General features: G+C 33.5%; 1 protein-coding gene across 1 annotated transcript; it reads right to left on the minus strand.

Annotated features, from left to right (window-relative positions):
- Positions 1-960: 960 nt before the first annotated feature.
- LOC100244035 (protein ACTIVITY OF BC1 COMPLEX KINASE 1, chloroplastic) lies at positions 961-8,707 on the minus strand. Its single transcript, XM_002280645.5, has 14 exons — positions 8,321-8,707; positions 8,018-8,224; positions 7,100-7,189; positions 6,840-6,986; positions 5,456-5,620; positions 5,075-5,215; positions 4,788-4,967; positions 3,359-3,554; positions 2,996-3,123; positions 1,992-2,063; positions 1,764-1,876; positions 1,526-1,673; positions 1,358-1,427; positions 961-1,269 (listed from the first exon to the last, which is right to left on the minus strand). The coding sequence occupies exons 1-14, from the start codon at positions 8,585-8,587 to the stop codon at positions 1,205-1,207; spliced, it is 1,989 nt and encodes a 662-aa protein (XP_002280681.2). The 5' UTR covers positions 8,588-8,707; the 3' UTR covers positions 961-1,204.
- Between the last annotated feature and the right edge of the window lie 8,915 nt (positions 8,708-17,622).

Here is a 17,622-nt window from a genome sequence, read left to right on the forward strand (position 1 = left end):
AACCAAAGACAGTTTATTGAGAATAATTCAATATTTGTGTTGAAATTTAAAGTTTCTTGACAATAATTTAATATTTTTGTTGATTATCATTGATTAGAATGAGAAGCATAATAATCGAGGTTTTTAGAAATATTGTTTGCTATAAAAAATTTTGAAATTTTAAGTCTTTGCTTTTTATCGTGTTTTATATATTTATTTTTTTAAAGGTTATCTTCGTTTCTATATATAATATAAACTAGAATAAAAAGTGAGACGATATATTTTATCCTAACAATTATCATATTTTATATTCAACATCGTTTGTGTAAGTATCAATTTTTATTTATTTGTGTATATTATTCATTTTGTTGATTAAAAAAAAAAGGTTAAACTTACAAGAAATTAACTATATATAATATTATAAAATAATACTAATATACGTTATTATTTAATATAATATTCGATATATATTTTCTACATATAGCAATATTTTTTATTTATGAATTTAAATATTTTAATCATAAATTTGTTTTCATCCTATTTTTTTACTCTTTTTACAATCTAAATATAAGATGAAATAACATATCCATTCCAATATAATGCTTATAATATCATTTTATTTGGATATGATATTCAAATTGAAATATTTTAAGAATTTTTTTTTAAAAAAAAAGGAGAATGTTGTAAAAAAAGTAATGAAAAATATAAAGAATAGATTATAAATTATCTTCAGAGTTTCAGACAAAAAATTTGTTCGTAAAATGTTTTTAAAAAATAGTTATTAAAATATTGTCAAGACCCAAGTTTGTAGGAGGACAATAAATTTTCCTCCCCCTAGAGACCTGTTTGGAGTACCTGAAACATAAGACACAGCGATGCAGTTTCATGGACAATTAAGGAATACAGAAGCTCCACTAATGGCTGAACTGTTAGCTGTCCAAAAGCTCAAAAGGGGAAAAGAAGGCGAAGAATAGACTAATCTGGAAAAACCTAAAGGGAAGCTGAAGCTATAATTTTTTTTTTTGACATCTCAAAGTTTTTCTGTATCTGTTTGAATCCCGGAAGATTTTATCAGCATTTTATATAAAAACAGTTTCTATACAGAGGATATAGCTTTAATGTTTCAGCATTTAACATTTTCTTACTAGAAATTGTAGAGGCTGACAGCATCCATCCAATTGAGATGATGAAGCTCTCATGTTAGCAGGAACCCAGAAGACAATAATCATCTGTCTGATAAGACTGATGCACTCCATGAAAGCATGACATCGCGGGCAACAGCAGGCAAGTCTGTAAAACCAAGGATGGAAGATTGAGGATTAGATCGGATCAATCTATGAGTGAAGATGTGAGGTTTAGAGGTTCAATGAAAGTTTACCTCTTGCTACTTCCAGAGCAACTGAGGGTATGTCTATGTCTCCTTCCACCAATCTATACACATCAACAAGCTATGGAAGAAGGATTGATGTTTCAGCAATCATGTGATGAATGGTATTATGAACTTACAACGATGGATAAAGAAGAAGAGTTTTCAGAAATTATTAACCTCTTGGATGTGAAGCTTGGAATCTTCAGTCAAGGCAAGGAGAAGCTGGCGGCGGATTCCTTCGTCGATCAGGAAAAGGCGAGCTCCATCCTTGATCGTATCTGTGAGGTCCAGTTTCCTTTCAACTTGCAGGTCTCTGGAGCTTTTTCTGGAAAAAGGGAACGGATGTAAATATCGGTCGATATTACTCACAAGCAGGATGGGAAACAAGATGAGAGAGACATGACAAGATACAGACGTGTGCTTCACTTTTAATGCAGGGTTGCTGCTCATCTTGGCCACATTTTCCTTTGCTAGAACAATAAGGTTTTCAAGGCGTTTCCACTGGAAAACACCATCTTTGAAAAGAACCTGAAACCCGAATCAGATCATTGGGAAAGGAAATGGTTTGAAAGAATATCCTTTGCCTTGTTACCAGGGCAAGTCATGTGACAAATGGAGTCATTAAGAATGGTTTTGGACATACCTGTATGAGGCGTTCACGTAGAGCAGGATTTGGGTCTGTTAAAAGGCGCTTTGCCACATATGGATAGGCAACCTAGAAGACTGCTTGTTATCAATGAATGTGTTGTAAAGAAAACGAGATGATATATAAATATTAAAAGGAAAAGGCATTCAGCTGTTGAAACAGTTCAATTTCAAGGGTAACAAGGAAGCCGTTGTTTGTAATTCATAAACAGAGTCATATTGACTTGTACAGCTCTGTCCAAGCACGCATTGACAAGAAGGTTTAAAAATCTTTATGATGTACTAGGTCTACTCCACTTTGGCGTTTTTCTATGATATATTTATCCAAAAAGAAGTATCTTTAAGAAATGTGAATTAGCATGCATCACCAAGAACCAAACTAAGATGAGCCCTAAGTAATCAGATAATTATAGTCATTTGTTCAATAGAAGGAAAAAATGATTTCTTCTGTCTTTTACGTTTTCTTCTTTTCATCTTCTGATGTATATGAAATAAGAGAGCATGGAAACTATCCTAAGGTTTTCCATAAGCTTTAGGTAGCTGCATCCTCTGGAGGATGAATTTTTGCTCAGCCAGTGGCCTCAGAATCACTACAGGGATTGCAGCCTGACTGCAGTTGAACAAAGTTTGAGCTACAGAAAATCTTGACAGGCTGAGACTGTCTCAAACCTTAAACATAGTTGAGAGCCCAAGCTTACTGAAAAAAGAGGGGAAAAAAGAATTATGTGCAGACAAAACGAGTTAGGTGATATGATTTTTAACCCGCTGTTTTGGTGCCCATATGCTGTGCATAACCAGCAGAATGACAATCAAATTCAAACTAGAAGGAAAACTAATCAGTTCCAACCACAGTGCTTGAGAGGATTACAGATTATACCACTACTGATACCCTTGGCCCCTTCCTAGTAGTTCAGAAGTTTCATCATGCAATTACCATAAATAAAAAAATCCAAAATAAAATACAATATCATAATGAAAAAACAAGAAACAAAAACTGTTCACCTCAAGAAATTTGAAATCTGGTTTCAGTGTAAAACAGATGCCCTCTTGAGTCAACAAAGAACGGATGACGAGAGAAAACCTCTCTGGTATACGAATGGGATATTGGTAAACCAATTGATTGAACTTCCCTGCAGCATGTACAGCACAAGTCTTAACTCTTAACTGGATCCACAATATACAGTAGAATTAACTCTTAACTTGATTTAACTTGTGTTTTTGTTTTTTTTTTTTTTTGGGTCCATTGCTAATTTATACCTACAACACAGCATTTTGTTAGACAACTTAAGGAACATACCTAGATAAGCACCCTAAATGAATAGACCATGAAATAGAACATAAACAAGAATAGGATATGAAATGCACCAGTAACACTTCGGAAATTAAAGTCAGAGAGTCCTTTTCCAGATGAGTTCTGCCAAATTGCTTCTAGTGCTGGAATAATGGGGGCAACATCAGTCCCACTAGCAAGGAAACCAAGCCTAGTAAAATCATTTGCCATCTCAACATAGTCCTCATTTACAGCATGGACAACCGCATCTATCAAAATCTGTTTATTTTGCTGGAAAAAAAAAAAAAGGAATACGAAGGTATAAGTTATTGGGTAAACATTCTTCTTCATTCTATGGGGTTTTTGTACATGCTTTGTAAAGTTTTTTCCCCTTTTAAGTTCCAAGATTTCTTGCCTGTTTAATACTTGTTATTTTTTCAAACATTTCCTTCAACACCCTTGGTCATAATCATTCTTGACTTTATGAAATTATTGGCTCAAAATTGTTCTTGTTTTTTCTGATAGGTATCCTTCTTTTTTTGTCTTTACTAGAATTCAACCCTGGAATCTCCCATATTTCCAACCCAACTCCTTGCTACTTGAACTAGGCATCAAGGATGTCCTATGAACTCATTTTGTTAAAAAAATCAGCCATTAGTAGAAGTCATACCCTTGAACAGTATGACTATGAACATAGATTCGTTTTCACTTTTCACCGGGGAAAATATACCAATTAGTTAGATTTGTACTCCTTATATTATTTACAAGTTTGTTCCACCTTCAAGGGTGACTAGTTTACCTTCCATCCATCTATTTTCTTCCTTCAAACTTTTTGGATGGACAGACAATTCTTACTCCTACTTACCCTTTAGGGTTATATCTACATGAAAATATTATTGCTAATGAGAATCAATGTCGGGCAGAGGGGCAGTTCCCTTTATTTCACATTTTGTTATGTTCAATTATTTACCTTCTTGTTTGCACACTTTCTGGGGAGAGAGTTCGAGACATAAATATGGTTTTATTCCCTCTTCATCTTCTAATCTCCTTCTCATCCTTTGTTAATATTGCTTATGTTGACCACTCGATTATTCTGACAACTTTATTATCCATTAAAATCAGGGAGAGAGAGAGAGAAAGAGAGAAATCATCAAAGTGATGAGTGCAGTAAAAAAAGACCTGTTTGAGAAAAAGTTCCAATTTTGCAACACAGGCAGATTTTCCTTAGTATTGAAAATCCAGTCATTTGGTTTATCTTCCTTTAAGCTAGATACATGTTTGACATTGAACTTTTCCTGTGCAGTCTCATCAAACATAGCCCCCTCATGTAGACTTGTGTGCATAAGCAGATGGGAAAAGAGACAATCTAGATGTACTGCCAAGTAAATCCAGTTTTACTGTTCCTTAAGAAAATATCCAGAAAGGAGGAGATGATTCATTCTATATCAAAGCTAAGAGCTAATCAGGACATATCTACTTATAGGATAATTCCCATTGAATATCTTTGAAGCACATAAGATTCACCTGACTGAGCACAGCAACATTACCAAAGTCCACATACGCAATACGTCCATCACGCATAGCAAAAATATTTCCAGGATGTGGGTCTCCATGGAATAACCCAAATTCTAGCAATTGTCGCAAAGCAGCACTCACTCCAACTGTCAAAAATCCATTTACATCAATACCCGCTTCCTTAATAGCCTGAATAGAATGGAAGAAAAAAAAAAGTGAGCTATCTCTCGCAATGTTGCAATAGGAAATTAATATAACACCATACTAATGGTCATCATCTATCCCGACATCCAAACCTGTGGATCAGTGCACCGAATACCATCAATCCATTCCATGACTAAAACACGTGAACCAGAAAGCTTTTTGTAAACCCGGGGGATTTTGACAGTAGGATCATTTTTAAAGTTCTCCAGAAAATCTTCAAGATTACGAGCTTCCTGGTAAAGGAAAGAAATGGAGTAAAAACCAAAACTACAAAAAAGTACCACAACAACTGCAAGGTAATTTAATTTCCATGGAGGTCACAAATAAGTTAATGGACGTCAGTGTCATACAGCTAAAAAGCATCAAATCCAAATCTCCTATCTGATGCAGACACATTCATTTTTTTTTTCCTATTCTCTACACACAATTTTTTTTACTATTTGCAAGGTAGAGGAGGCAGTTTCAGAAAGTACCAAGGTGTAATCAAGCTCCTCCAAAAGCTTCTCACCAAATTCATCCACGATCAGTTCAGCATTGCATCCCAGTTTCTGCAGACTGATGCCATTCAAGAATGAAGCGAGAGTACGGAAGAGAAAGAGATCCCGATAGATTATAGGCTCTATCCTTGGCCTTTGCACCTGTAGGCATTAAAATTATTGTATAGATTATGGTGTTTGAATTATTTTATTTTATTTTTTGGAGTTGCAAAAGCAACTTCTATAAAGCTCAAAGTTAAATTAAAAAAACAAACATATATAGATATGCTTAAATATAAAAGAGGAGCCAGAAATAGTGCTTTGATAAGCAAAAGAACGTTTCACCATTAATAACTAGTTAACTAGAAAAGGACTAGAACAGAACAAACACAAAGCATTCCAGTTCAGAACACAAAAGGAAAATTAGGTTAAGTATGTTATTTTATTTTGCATTGAACTAGACAGCCAAGGACCGTCAATCATTGGACAGTCTGAGATACCTGCTCTTTTTCCCCACCAATACCTTTGCTGTTGATAGAAAATGGTGGTTGTAAGACAAATAGGAGCATTGGGAAAAACCAGTTTTTACAAAGACTGATATTTTGACAAAGACATTGTATAACAAGACCGAATACTTCAAAAAATTAAACTACTTTGCCACATTTCATGCTTCTTCTCTTTGATATATACTGGTGATGCCATGACATCAAAACTTGGCAACAATTTTGTGCATTTACGCCTAAATGGATTCCATAAAAGTGTTTACAAGAAAATAAGACAAACATTGGACGGATGTTATGATCATATTTTTATCTCTAAAGATTCAATATCCAAATGGCTAAGATATTTAAAATGTCAATCACAGTAAACAACTTGCATGTTGGGACACTCTTGATTGACCTTTGTTTAGACACTTTTCCCAACTACACCTTTACTTCAAAAATGTGCAGAAGAACAAGAAAATATGCCTTTTTATTGTCATATCTATTCAAAAACATTACTCTACTCTTTACTATTTTGTCCTATTAGGTTCTTGGAAAAATTCAAACAAAGATAACACATATTTCATATGATAAATACGCATGCATGTGTATAGCCATGTCCCTTTGTCTTGATCTGGAAGTTGCATTTCCAACATACTGTGTTTCAGCAACATTGTGCTTGCACTGTATCTATAGATCATAGCCAAAAAACTTAATCATATGATTCCCATGGGAACATAAGGCAACAAGAAAATTGAGAACTTTAAGAAAAGCAAGTCAATCTAGCAATGGAGAGCAGCAGTATTAAGCAAATGGAAAAAGTTCACAACTTTTGTGGGAGTGACACCCCACCACAAGGATGATAAAAGAAATTGATCACCAGATGAATCTTGTACAACCTTAATAGCGACATCCTCCCCTGAGTCACGCAAAGTAGCTCGGTAAACCTGACCCAAACTTGCAGCTGCTATAGTCTGAGAAGAAATTTTGCTGAAAATTGCTTCAAGGGGTTGGCCTAATTCCTCTTCAATAATGGCGAAAGCAACCTACATCATTGTCAAAACATTCGCTGTCTAGGTGAAAGGAGTTCAGTTTCAGCATGGCAAAAGAAAAATGGCCCACTGTAAAAGTGCTAGGCTTCCATTTAGAGCTGTTTTACCTGATTAGGAAAAGGGGGAACATCATCTTGAAGAATGCAGAGTTCATTCATATAGTCTTCCCTAATAATATCCGGTCTGTTAGCAAGAACCTGTTAACATAAAGTAAGTGTACAATCAATACAACCAAGTGTTTCTGATTAAAAAAGAAAAGACCAAATGCTTAGCTAGACAACGTGATTGTCTTTAAATTTGTTAGCTAGTCGAGAAACTCCCAACCACTCTTCTAAATTTGATTTCAGAAAGACAACCTGAATTCACTTGGGATAAAACTCAGGCAGAATGGCAACTCGGTTAAAAGATGTTTAATAGATAGACACTTCATTACTTATCAAAAAAAAAAAAAAATAGATAAGACACTTCATTCCTTTCTATTAGGGTACATACATTTTACCACCAGTGAATTGACTGGGGCCTTAACTCTATAATGAAATTTAAAACCCAACACATAACTTCTGGTGTTCCAAACTGAGAAAGCAATCTTCCTTTGTCAACACATCTTCAGTTAAAGCACAAAAAAGGATTGCACGAGAAGTATAATTTTTGGTGAGAAATTGAAAGTTTGAAAAATGTTGCAGAGAACAGTGAACTAATTACTTTGATAATGGAAGGCCGTTCAAGGGACTCTAGATTCTTTAGGAAATTTAAGTTAAAATGAGTCATTAATTTTGGAGCAAGCTATGAAAAAACAATCCATAAATCATAAAAGGTGAAAATCCAGCAAAAAATCCCCAAATATTAAGAAGATCGGAAATCTTAATTTGTCAAAAAGTCCACCATAAATCATTGCTTTGAAATAGAATGTCCACATTCAGCCAAGCAATTCACAAATTCAAACCATAACAAAAACTCACCATGATAGAAACGCGATGGATTCAAAAAACGACAAAGTAAGAGTTTAGGGCTAAAATTTGACAAACCTGTCCGGCTTTGATAAAGGAAGGCCCTAAATCACACAGCAGATTCCTCAGCTGCCGAGCTCGATAAGGAACAACCTCTTCGTCCCGCCCCACCAAGCAATCATACATCAAAGTCGACCAGTACAGCCCCAAATTCCAAACTATCTCCACACCGCGCCCAACCAGAGACAGAATCTGCCCTCTAGATTCCAACACCTTATTCCTCACCTAACCGTAAACAACAAAAATTCAAATCCACACCAAATTCAACACAAAAACAAACAAACAAACGAATCAAAACACTTCCACCCAAAAAAACCCTACTGTCTCGGGAGTGTACTTGCGGAACGGAAAGCAAACTCCGCGCTCGATGTCCAGCTGCTCCATCGCACTACTCGAGCTGCCTACCTCCAAATTCGCCCTCTCGCTACTCGTTCTCCTACTTGTATAATTGGAGGAAGTTGAAACGGCGGCATTTGCTGCTGAAATTCTGAGTCTTGGTTGAAGAACCGAAGATGTGGAAGAAAATTTTGCAGTGTAGTGGTTGTTGCAGAAGAAATTGGAGGTGGAAATGGTGGAGATGGAAGCCATGGATGGATTGGAGAAGATCGAGCCCTATAAATTTTGGGGAGAGTGCGGGGTAGTACCGTAGTGGAAGGTTGGAGGAGAGTGGTTATGCAAAATTGGAAATGCGGGGTTTTGAAAAACGGTTAGATCTTTATACAACCACACAAATCGTGTCGAGGGTTGAGTATTGGAAGTCTCTCACTGGAAGACTTGTATGTGTACGGTATTAAATTATGAAATATATATATATATATATATATATATATATATATATATATATATATATATATATATATATGTTGTAAATTAAGGGAAATGAATGACCACATTGATGGTCATTATGAACTCCATTTACTCATCTTTAAGATGAGTAATGGGAGTTCATATTATGAAGCCTATAAAAGGCTTCTTACCCTCCCATGTAAAAGCATCCCGAGAAAGAAAGAAAGCTCTTCCTCTCATTCTCTCTCTCTCTCTCTTTCACTTTCTCAATTCTCTTATTTGATTCCTTCTTCCATATTATATATCAAAGTAAGATATATTTTATCTCTATTACTTTGATTTGCATTATATTTGTCCTTGTTTTATAACACGTTATCAGCACGAATTGCTCTGAAGGTAATTCTCATATCTTCACTTAAAGTTATTTATATAGAATAAAATTTTACATATTTATATTATTGTTGATTTGTTTTGTTACATATTGTTAAAAGTTGTAAACAAATTATTTGATTTTGTTTATAATCAAAGTTATACCAATGCTATCAAGTTATTATAACTGATTTTAATAATATTGTTTTGTCATATATATGAAGTTATTTGACAATGTCGAATATCACAAAACTCGAATTTGTGGCACTTGACATTTCGGGAAAGAACTATCTATCTTGGATCCTTGATGCTGAATTACATCTTGATGCAATGAACCTTGGAGCTACGATCAAACAAGGAAATCAAGCATCCCTGCAGGATCGCGCAAAAGCATTGATTTTCCTTCGTCATCACCTCCATGAAGGTTTAAAAAATGAGTATCTTACGGTAAAGGACCCTTTTACTCTATGGAGTAATTTGAAGGAAAGATATGACCACCAGAAAACTGTGATTCTCCCAAAAGCTCGATATGATTGGATGCACCTAAGGTTGCAAGATTTTAAAACTGTTAGTGAATACAACTCTGCACTTTTCAAAATTAGCTCTCAATTAAAGCTGTGTGGAGAAAAAAATCATAGAGGAAGACATGTTAGAGAAAACTTTTACTACGTTTCATGCCTCGAATGTGCTCCTGCAGCAGCAATATCGAGAGCATAGATTTACAAAATATTCTGAATTAATATCATGTCTTCTTGTTGCTGAACAAAATAATGAGCTTTTGATGAGAAATCACCAGTCTCGTCCAACTGGATCTGAACCATTCCCTGAAGTGAATGCAATATCGTCCCAAACTCGTGGACGTGGACGAGGACGAGGACGTGGTCGTGGTCGTGGAAGAAATCCCCGATACCATGGTTCTTATAGTAATAATTCTCAGAAAATGAAAGCCTCATTGCACCACCAGAAGTGGAACAATACTGAGACAATACAAGAAAATGGGAAGCGTTTACAAGATAAACCTCCTAAGAACCATGAGAATAATTGTTATAGATGTGGTATGAAGGGACATTGGTCGCGTACCTGTCGTACACCCAAACATTTGGTCGACCTTTACCAAGCATCAATAAAAGCTAAAGGAAAAGAGATAGAGATGAACTTTACCGATGGTGATGGATTGGACCTAACCTACTATGACATTGATTTCTTTGGAGGTCCCAATGAAAAAATAGACCATTTGATAAATGATGAAAAAATTAGCATTGATTGATGTTACTCGATATATAAAATAATATATTATTATGTCTTATATTTACATCTTATTTACTTTGTTATTTACATTATGCCTTGTTTTTTTTGTTATATCTGAAATCCATGTGTTATTTGGTCTCAAGATGAATGAGGATGATGTATGTCTCGCAGACTGTGCGACCACGCACACAATTCTTCGAGATAAAAGATATTTCCTCGAATTGACATTAATAAAAGCTAATGTAAGTACCATATCTGGTACTACAAACTTAGTTGAAGGCTCTGGAAGAGCAAACATAACATTGCCAAATGGTACTAGATTCCATATAAATGACGCGTTATATTCTAGCAAATCCAGAAGAAATTTGCTCAGTTTTAAAGATATCCGCAGAAATGGATATCATATTGAAACTATGAATGAAGATAATGTAGAATATCTTTATATTACTTCCATTATATCTGGCCAGAAGCTTATAATGGAAAAACTCCCGGCTTTTTCCTCTGGGTTGTATCATACAACTATAAAGCATATTGAATCATATGTTGTCGTGAACCAGAAGTTCAACGACCCAAAAGTTTTTGTCCTTTGGCATGACAGGCTAGGTCACCCAGGGTCTTCAATGATGCGTCGAATAATCGAACACTCACATGGGCATCCACTAAAGAACCAGAAGATTCTTTCGCCCAATGAATACTCATGTGCTGCCTGCTCACAAGGTAAATTGATAATCAGACCATCTTTTACTAAAGTCATATCTGAGTCACCAATCTTTTTAGAAAGAATACATGGGGACATATGTGGGCCTATCCATCCACCATGTGGACCATTCCGTTATTTTATGATCTTAATAGATGCTTCTACTAGGTGGTCACATGTTTGTCTCCTTTCTACACGTAACGTAGCCTTTGCTAGACTCCTTACACAAATAATCAGATTACGAGCACAATTTCCAGATTATCCAATTAAGACAATACGTCTTGATAATGCTGGTGAATTTACTTCTCAAACATTCATTGACTATTGCATGTCAGTAGGGATAAATATTGAGCATCCTGTTGCTCATACCCATACCCAGAATGGTTTAGCAGAATCCTTCATCAAACGTCTCCAATTAATAGCTCGACCATTACTAATGAAAACCAAATTACCTACTTCCGCCTGGGGACATGCTATTATGCATGCTGCAGCTTTAGTCCGTATCCGACCTACAACTTACCATGAATACTCCCTTTCACAACTTGTGCTTGGAAAACAACCAAATATCTCTCACTTACGAATCTTTGGTTGTGCAGTATATGTACCAATTGCACCTACACAACGCACTAAAATGGGTCCCCAACGAAGACTTGGGGTTTATGTAGGTTTTGATTCTCCATCTATCATAAGATATCTTGAACCTTTGACAGGCGATGTTTTTACAGCCCGCTTTGCGGATTGTCATTTTAATGAGAGTGTTTTCCCATCATTAGGGAGAGAAAAGTCGATTCCTGAAGAACGACGAGAAATTAGTTGGAAGACATCTACTATGACCCATCTTGATCCTTGTACAAATCAATGTGAACTAGAAGTTCAAAGGATCATTCATTTGCAAAATCTTGAAAATCAATTACCAGATGCATTCATTGATACAAAGAAAGTGACAAAGTCACATATCCCGGCTGCAAATACTCCAGCACGGATTGATGTCCCTGTAGGACAGTTAACAAATGAATCTAAGATACGCCTGAAGCGTGGTAGACCTGTCGGCTCAAAGGATGTAACTCCCCGGAAGAGGAGAACCCAAGAAAAACTTAGCACTCTAGAAGAGGCCATCAAAATGACTGATCAGTTTAAAATTGATAAATCTATAGCCCTAGAAGAGGCACAAATAATGCAGAAAGCCCCTGAAGAGGTACATATTGAACAAGAAACCCCTGAAGATCCACATATTGAATGAGAAGCCCCTGAAGAGGCACAGGTACCTGAAAATTGTGAGATCTCAGTAAGTTATGTACAAACGGGAGAAAAATGGGATCGAAATAATATTGTTATTAACAATATTTTTGCTTTCCAAGTGGCCTCTGATATCATAAGAAATGATGAAGATCCCGAACCACGAAATGTGGAAGAATGTCGACATAGAAATGATTGGCCAAAATGGAAAGAAGCTATACAGGCAGAATTAAACTCATTAACAAAACGAGAAGTTTTTGGACCTGTAGTTCAAACACCTGAAGATGTAAAGCCTGTTGGGTACAAATGGGTATTTGTACGAAAGCGCAATGAGAATAATGAGATCATAAGATATAAAGCGCGATTAGTAGCACAAGGTTTCTCGCAGAGACCTGGTATTGACTACGAGGAAACATATTCTCCCGTCATGGACGCAATCACATTTCGTTTCTTAATTAGTTTGGCAGTCTCAGAAGGACTGGATATGCGTCTCATGGATGTTATTACAGCATATTTATACGGATCCATGGATAATGATATATACATGAAAATCCCCGAAGGATTTAAATTGCCTGATGCAAATAATACAAAGCCTCGTAGCATGTACTCAATCAAGTTACAACGATCCTTGTATGGATTAAAGCAATCTGGACGCATGTGGTACAATCGCCTTAGCGAATACTTGCTAAAAGAAGGGTATGTGAATAACCCTATATGCCCATGCATTTTCATTAAGAAATCAGAAATCGGATTTGCAATTATTGCAGTGTATGTTGATGACTTAAATCTTGTTGGAACTCCTGAAGAGCTCACAAGAACAACAAATTACTTGAAAAAGGAATTTGAGATGAAAGATCTTGGAAAAACAAAATTTTGTCTCGGCCTGCAGATCGAGCATTTTCCAAATGGAGTTTTAGTACATCAATCAACATACATTAAGAAAGTTTTGAAGCGTTTTTATATGGATAAAGCGCATCCTTTAAGTTCTCCAATGGTTGTCCGATCACTTGATGTGAAAAATGACCCATTTCGTCCTTACGAAAAGGATGAAGAGTTACTTGGTCCTGAAGTACCATATCTTAATGCTATTGGTGCACTTATGTATCTTGCCAATTGTACACGTCCAGACATTGCTTTTTCTGTCAATTTATTGGCAAGATACAGTTCCGCTCCAACTCGAAGACATTGGAATGGTATCAAACATATATTGCGTTATCTTCGCGGAACTACTGATATGGGTTTATTTTACTCAAGGGAATCAAAGCAACAATTGCTTGGATATGCAGATGCAGGATATCTTTCAGATCCACATAAAGGCAGGTCACAAACAGGGTATGTGTTTAATTGCAATGGTACTGCTATTTCATGGAGATCTGTCAAACAAACAATGGTAGCCACATCATCAAATCATTCAGAAATACTGGCAATTCATGAAGCAAGTCGTGAATGTATATGGCTAAGATCTATGATCCAGCATATTCGGGAATCATGTGGACTCTCCTCTATCAAAGGTGGCCCGACAACATTATTTGAAGATAATGCTGCATGCATTGCACAAATAACAGGGGGTTATATTAAAGGAGATAGAACTAAACACATTTCACCAAAATTCTTTTATACACATGAACTCCAGAAGAGTGGTGAAATTGATGTGCAACAAATACGCTCAAGTGATAATCTAGCAGATTTATTCACAAAATCATTGCCAACCTCAACATTCAAGAAGTTAATACACAGGATTGGAATGCGTCAACTCAAGGATATCGACATGAGGGGGAGTATGCTTGTAAAAGGGTGTTAGTGTACTGTACTCTTTTTTTCCTTCGTCCAGGTTTTGTCCTACTGGGTTTTACTGGCAAGGTTTTTAACGAGGCAGTCCTAATATACCAAGAAAAGAATATTGTACTCTTTTTCCTTCGCTAGGTTTTTCCTATAGGGTTTTTTACTAGCAAGGTTTTAATGAGGCATATTCTTTTAATATGGTGGTCATCCAAGGGGGAGTGTTGTAAATTAAGGGAAATGAATGACCACATTGATGGTCATTATGAACTCCATTTACTCATCTTTAAGATGAGTAATGGGAGTTCATATTATGAAGCCTATAAAAGGCTTCTTACCCTCCCATGTAAAAGCATCCCGAGAAAGAAAGAAAGCTCTTCCTCTCATTCTCTCTCTCTCTCTTTCACTTTCTCAATTCTCTTATTTGATTCCTTCTTCCATATTATATATCAAAGTAAGATATATTTTATCTCTATTACTTTGATTTGCATTATATTTGTCCTTGTTTTACAACATATATATATATATATATATATATATATATTTAATTTATGTTTTAAAAACCAAAAAAAAAGCGAGAATTGGATTTTCATCGAGACATAATTGAAGGCATTTAGAAGAGAAAAAAATAAAATTAAACATAATAAATTATTTGTATATGTTTTTTTTAATTATTTTACTTATTTTTTTCTATTATATAAAATTAAAATAATTTTAAAATATATAAAATTTTGACAAATTTTAATTATATTTAATTTGTTTTTATATTTTTCATAATAAATCTAAATATAAGAAAATTATTTTTTATAATATTTTTTTCTTTAATACTTTTTCAAATATCAAATATAACTTAAATACAAAATTTTGCTTCATCCCAAAAAAAAAATAACAACTCCTCTCTCAAAATGAATAAGCAAAATAAATAAAAATTCAATTATTCATAGTAAATTATCATTAAATGACCCCACACAAACGAAATAAATATTATGCATGAGATGGTTGAATTTAAAATGTATCCTTTATTCCATCATCATTCTAAACCCTAATTCCATTATTATTATTATTATTATTTTTTCCTCAATCTCTTATCTTCCAATTCCTCTAAGAAGTGTCCAAGACACGACCTAATATTTATCGGACCATTACGGGTCAATGTGCTAAGCAAGCACACCCTGCTTAAAAATCATGTTAGGTCGATCTATACAAATCAAATAGATGGTCTGACACAATCTATAAGTCCATAGGCTAATTATATTGTGTGGTGCCAAAGAATGTGTATGACGGACCGTAGCTAATCAACCATTCACTTTATTAAAAATTTTAATTTAATTTTTTTAAGTCATTTTACTTTTAAATTTTATTATTATTAAATACTCAGCCCATTATATCCTCAATATTTTATTTTATCCTTTTTTTTTTTTTGGGCATAAAAACAAGTGGAGGGGGCAAAACCAACAGTGGTAGCGAAGAAAGCTGACGACATTGACTTCGTACGACATGCCCGCTGAACAATTAATGACAATTGCAGCATGGCCAGGCGGTGTCATCGGTCACTATCAACAACCTACCTTTTAATTTTATTTAAGATTTTCGCCTATTCAAATTTAGTGGGAATATGATAGAAAAAAAAATGTCAAAAACAAATTCTTTTATTCGATAATATAAAATGATCTCTAGAAATATTTAGTAATTTTGTAAAACATTTTTTCAAAATAAAATTTATTCCACTACTCTTAATTTTAAAAAATATATATAAAATACTCTTAATTTTATTTAAAATTTTATAATTAATATAGATTTTTTAAAATAATATTATATAAAATATTTTATGATATATTCCTATAATATTAGAGTTTCTTATAAAATAAGTTATAAGAAAAAAATGTTATGAAATGAAAATGAATTTATAAAAATTACACAAGATGAATAGAGATGTAAGGAATAATAAGAGATACGTTTCAAAAACCCAGTAGTTGTATTTAATTTTGATTTTATGTAATATTATCTATAATATAATGTAATAATTATCTCTTTGTCGTTGATGTAAATATGATTGATTAAAATTTCGCGTAACTAACTTGATACAATAAATCAGTATAAAAACTTTTATCGACAAACAAATTAGTATTAAAGTTTCTATCAATACAATAATATTTATGAAATAATTATTGATGACAAAACACACGAGATAATGACGAAAATAAATTTTAACTAAAGGTGGGATCAATTGTTCTCTTATTAATTTATAATATAGAAGATGTGAATATATAAAAGATCGACTTAATCAAATTTGATTAAAGATAAAGATGATAGGAAAGTGTTTAAAATAATGCACTAGATGAAGTACGTCTTTTCGTCATTTTTAAAAATAATTTTTAAAAGACTGTAAAATATAATTAAAGATAAGAATTAATCTTTTGAAAAAATAAATCCATATAAAAAGAGTGAATTCATGGTTTGAAAAAATAAGTTGAATATAAAAACTTAAAAAATATAAATATGAAAATAAAAAATAAAAAATTATGAAGAAGGTATTTCTAAAAGGTGGAGACCCTTCAATGCGTGGACAAGAAAACAAGGTGCCACGTCAATATCGATTTAAGAAGTATTTTGACACGTATGGTCCAAAAAGAGCTAACGTGTCACATTGAAATATGAAGACACAAAGGAATCTCTCGATGAAGCTGACATACGAGTTATACCAAAACAAAATGGCTTTGGCTTCCAACCATTACTGAATTCTCTATGCATGTGATAACGTTTTCAAAATAACTGATTATTTTCAACCAAAACATTCACTTTAGAAACATAAAATACAATCCTATGTCTCCTTTTTGAAGTATTTAATGTTTCGTAAAACCAAAAAAATTTGTTCGCAAACTTTAAATATTCTTTAACTTGTTGTTTATATTTTTAATTTAAAAAAGAAAATAGTTTTTATTTGCAGTATTTCATTTTTAATCATTTATTATATTTATATCACTATCTATTAAAATATTTATCAAAAAATAATTAAAAACAACAAAAATAACCAAAAGATATTATTTTACAATTCTATTTTTATTTATTTATTTAACTGGCTTTTTGTAAACCAACTTAATAACTTAAAGTGAATTTATAACTTAATTTAAATTATTAAGTTAATTAAGTATATTTGATAAAATAATTTAATAATATGATTTAAAATAAAAAATAATTTTAAGTAGTAAGTAAAACCGTTTAACTTATTATTAAGTTCATATATTTAATTTACATTTTTACCTTTATTTAATTTAATTACTTACTGGATCTTCTTTACTATTCCACCACATCCACTATTACTCAACATAATCTGCCGTAATTATAATATGTGAAGATAAATATCAATTTGATGATTTAAAATGTATCTTAAGTTAATTTTATAAAATAATCTTAATACTTAAAGAAAAAAATTAAATAATTAATTTTAAGTTAACAATTTAACTTAAATTCAACGTAAATCATTAAATAATAAATATTAAGTTTGATA

The sequence above is a fragment of the Vitis vinifera genome, chromosome 4, assembly GCF_030704535.1.
Source record: "Vitis vinifera cultivar Pinot Noir 40024 chromosome 4, ASM3070453v1".
NCBI lineage: Eukaryota > Viridiplantae > Streptophyta > Magnoliopsida > Vitales > Vitaceae > Vitis > Vitis vinifera.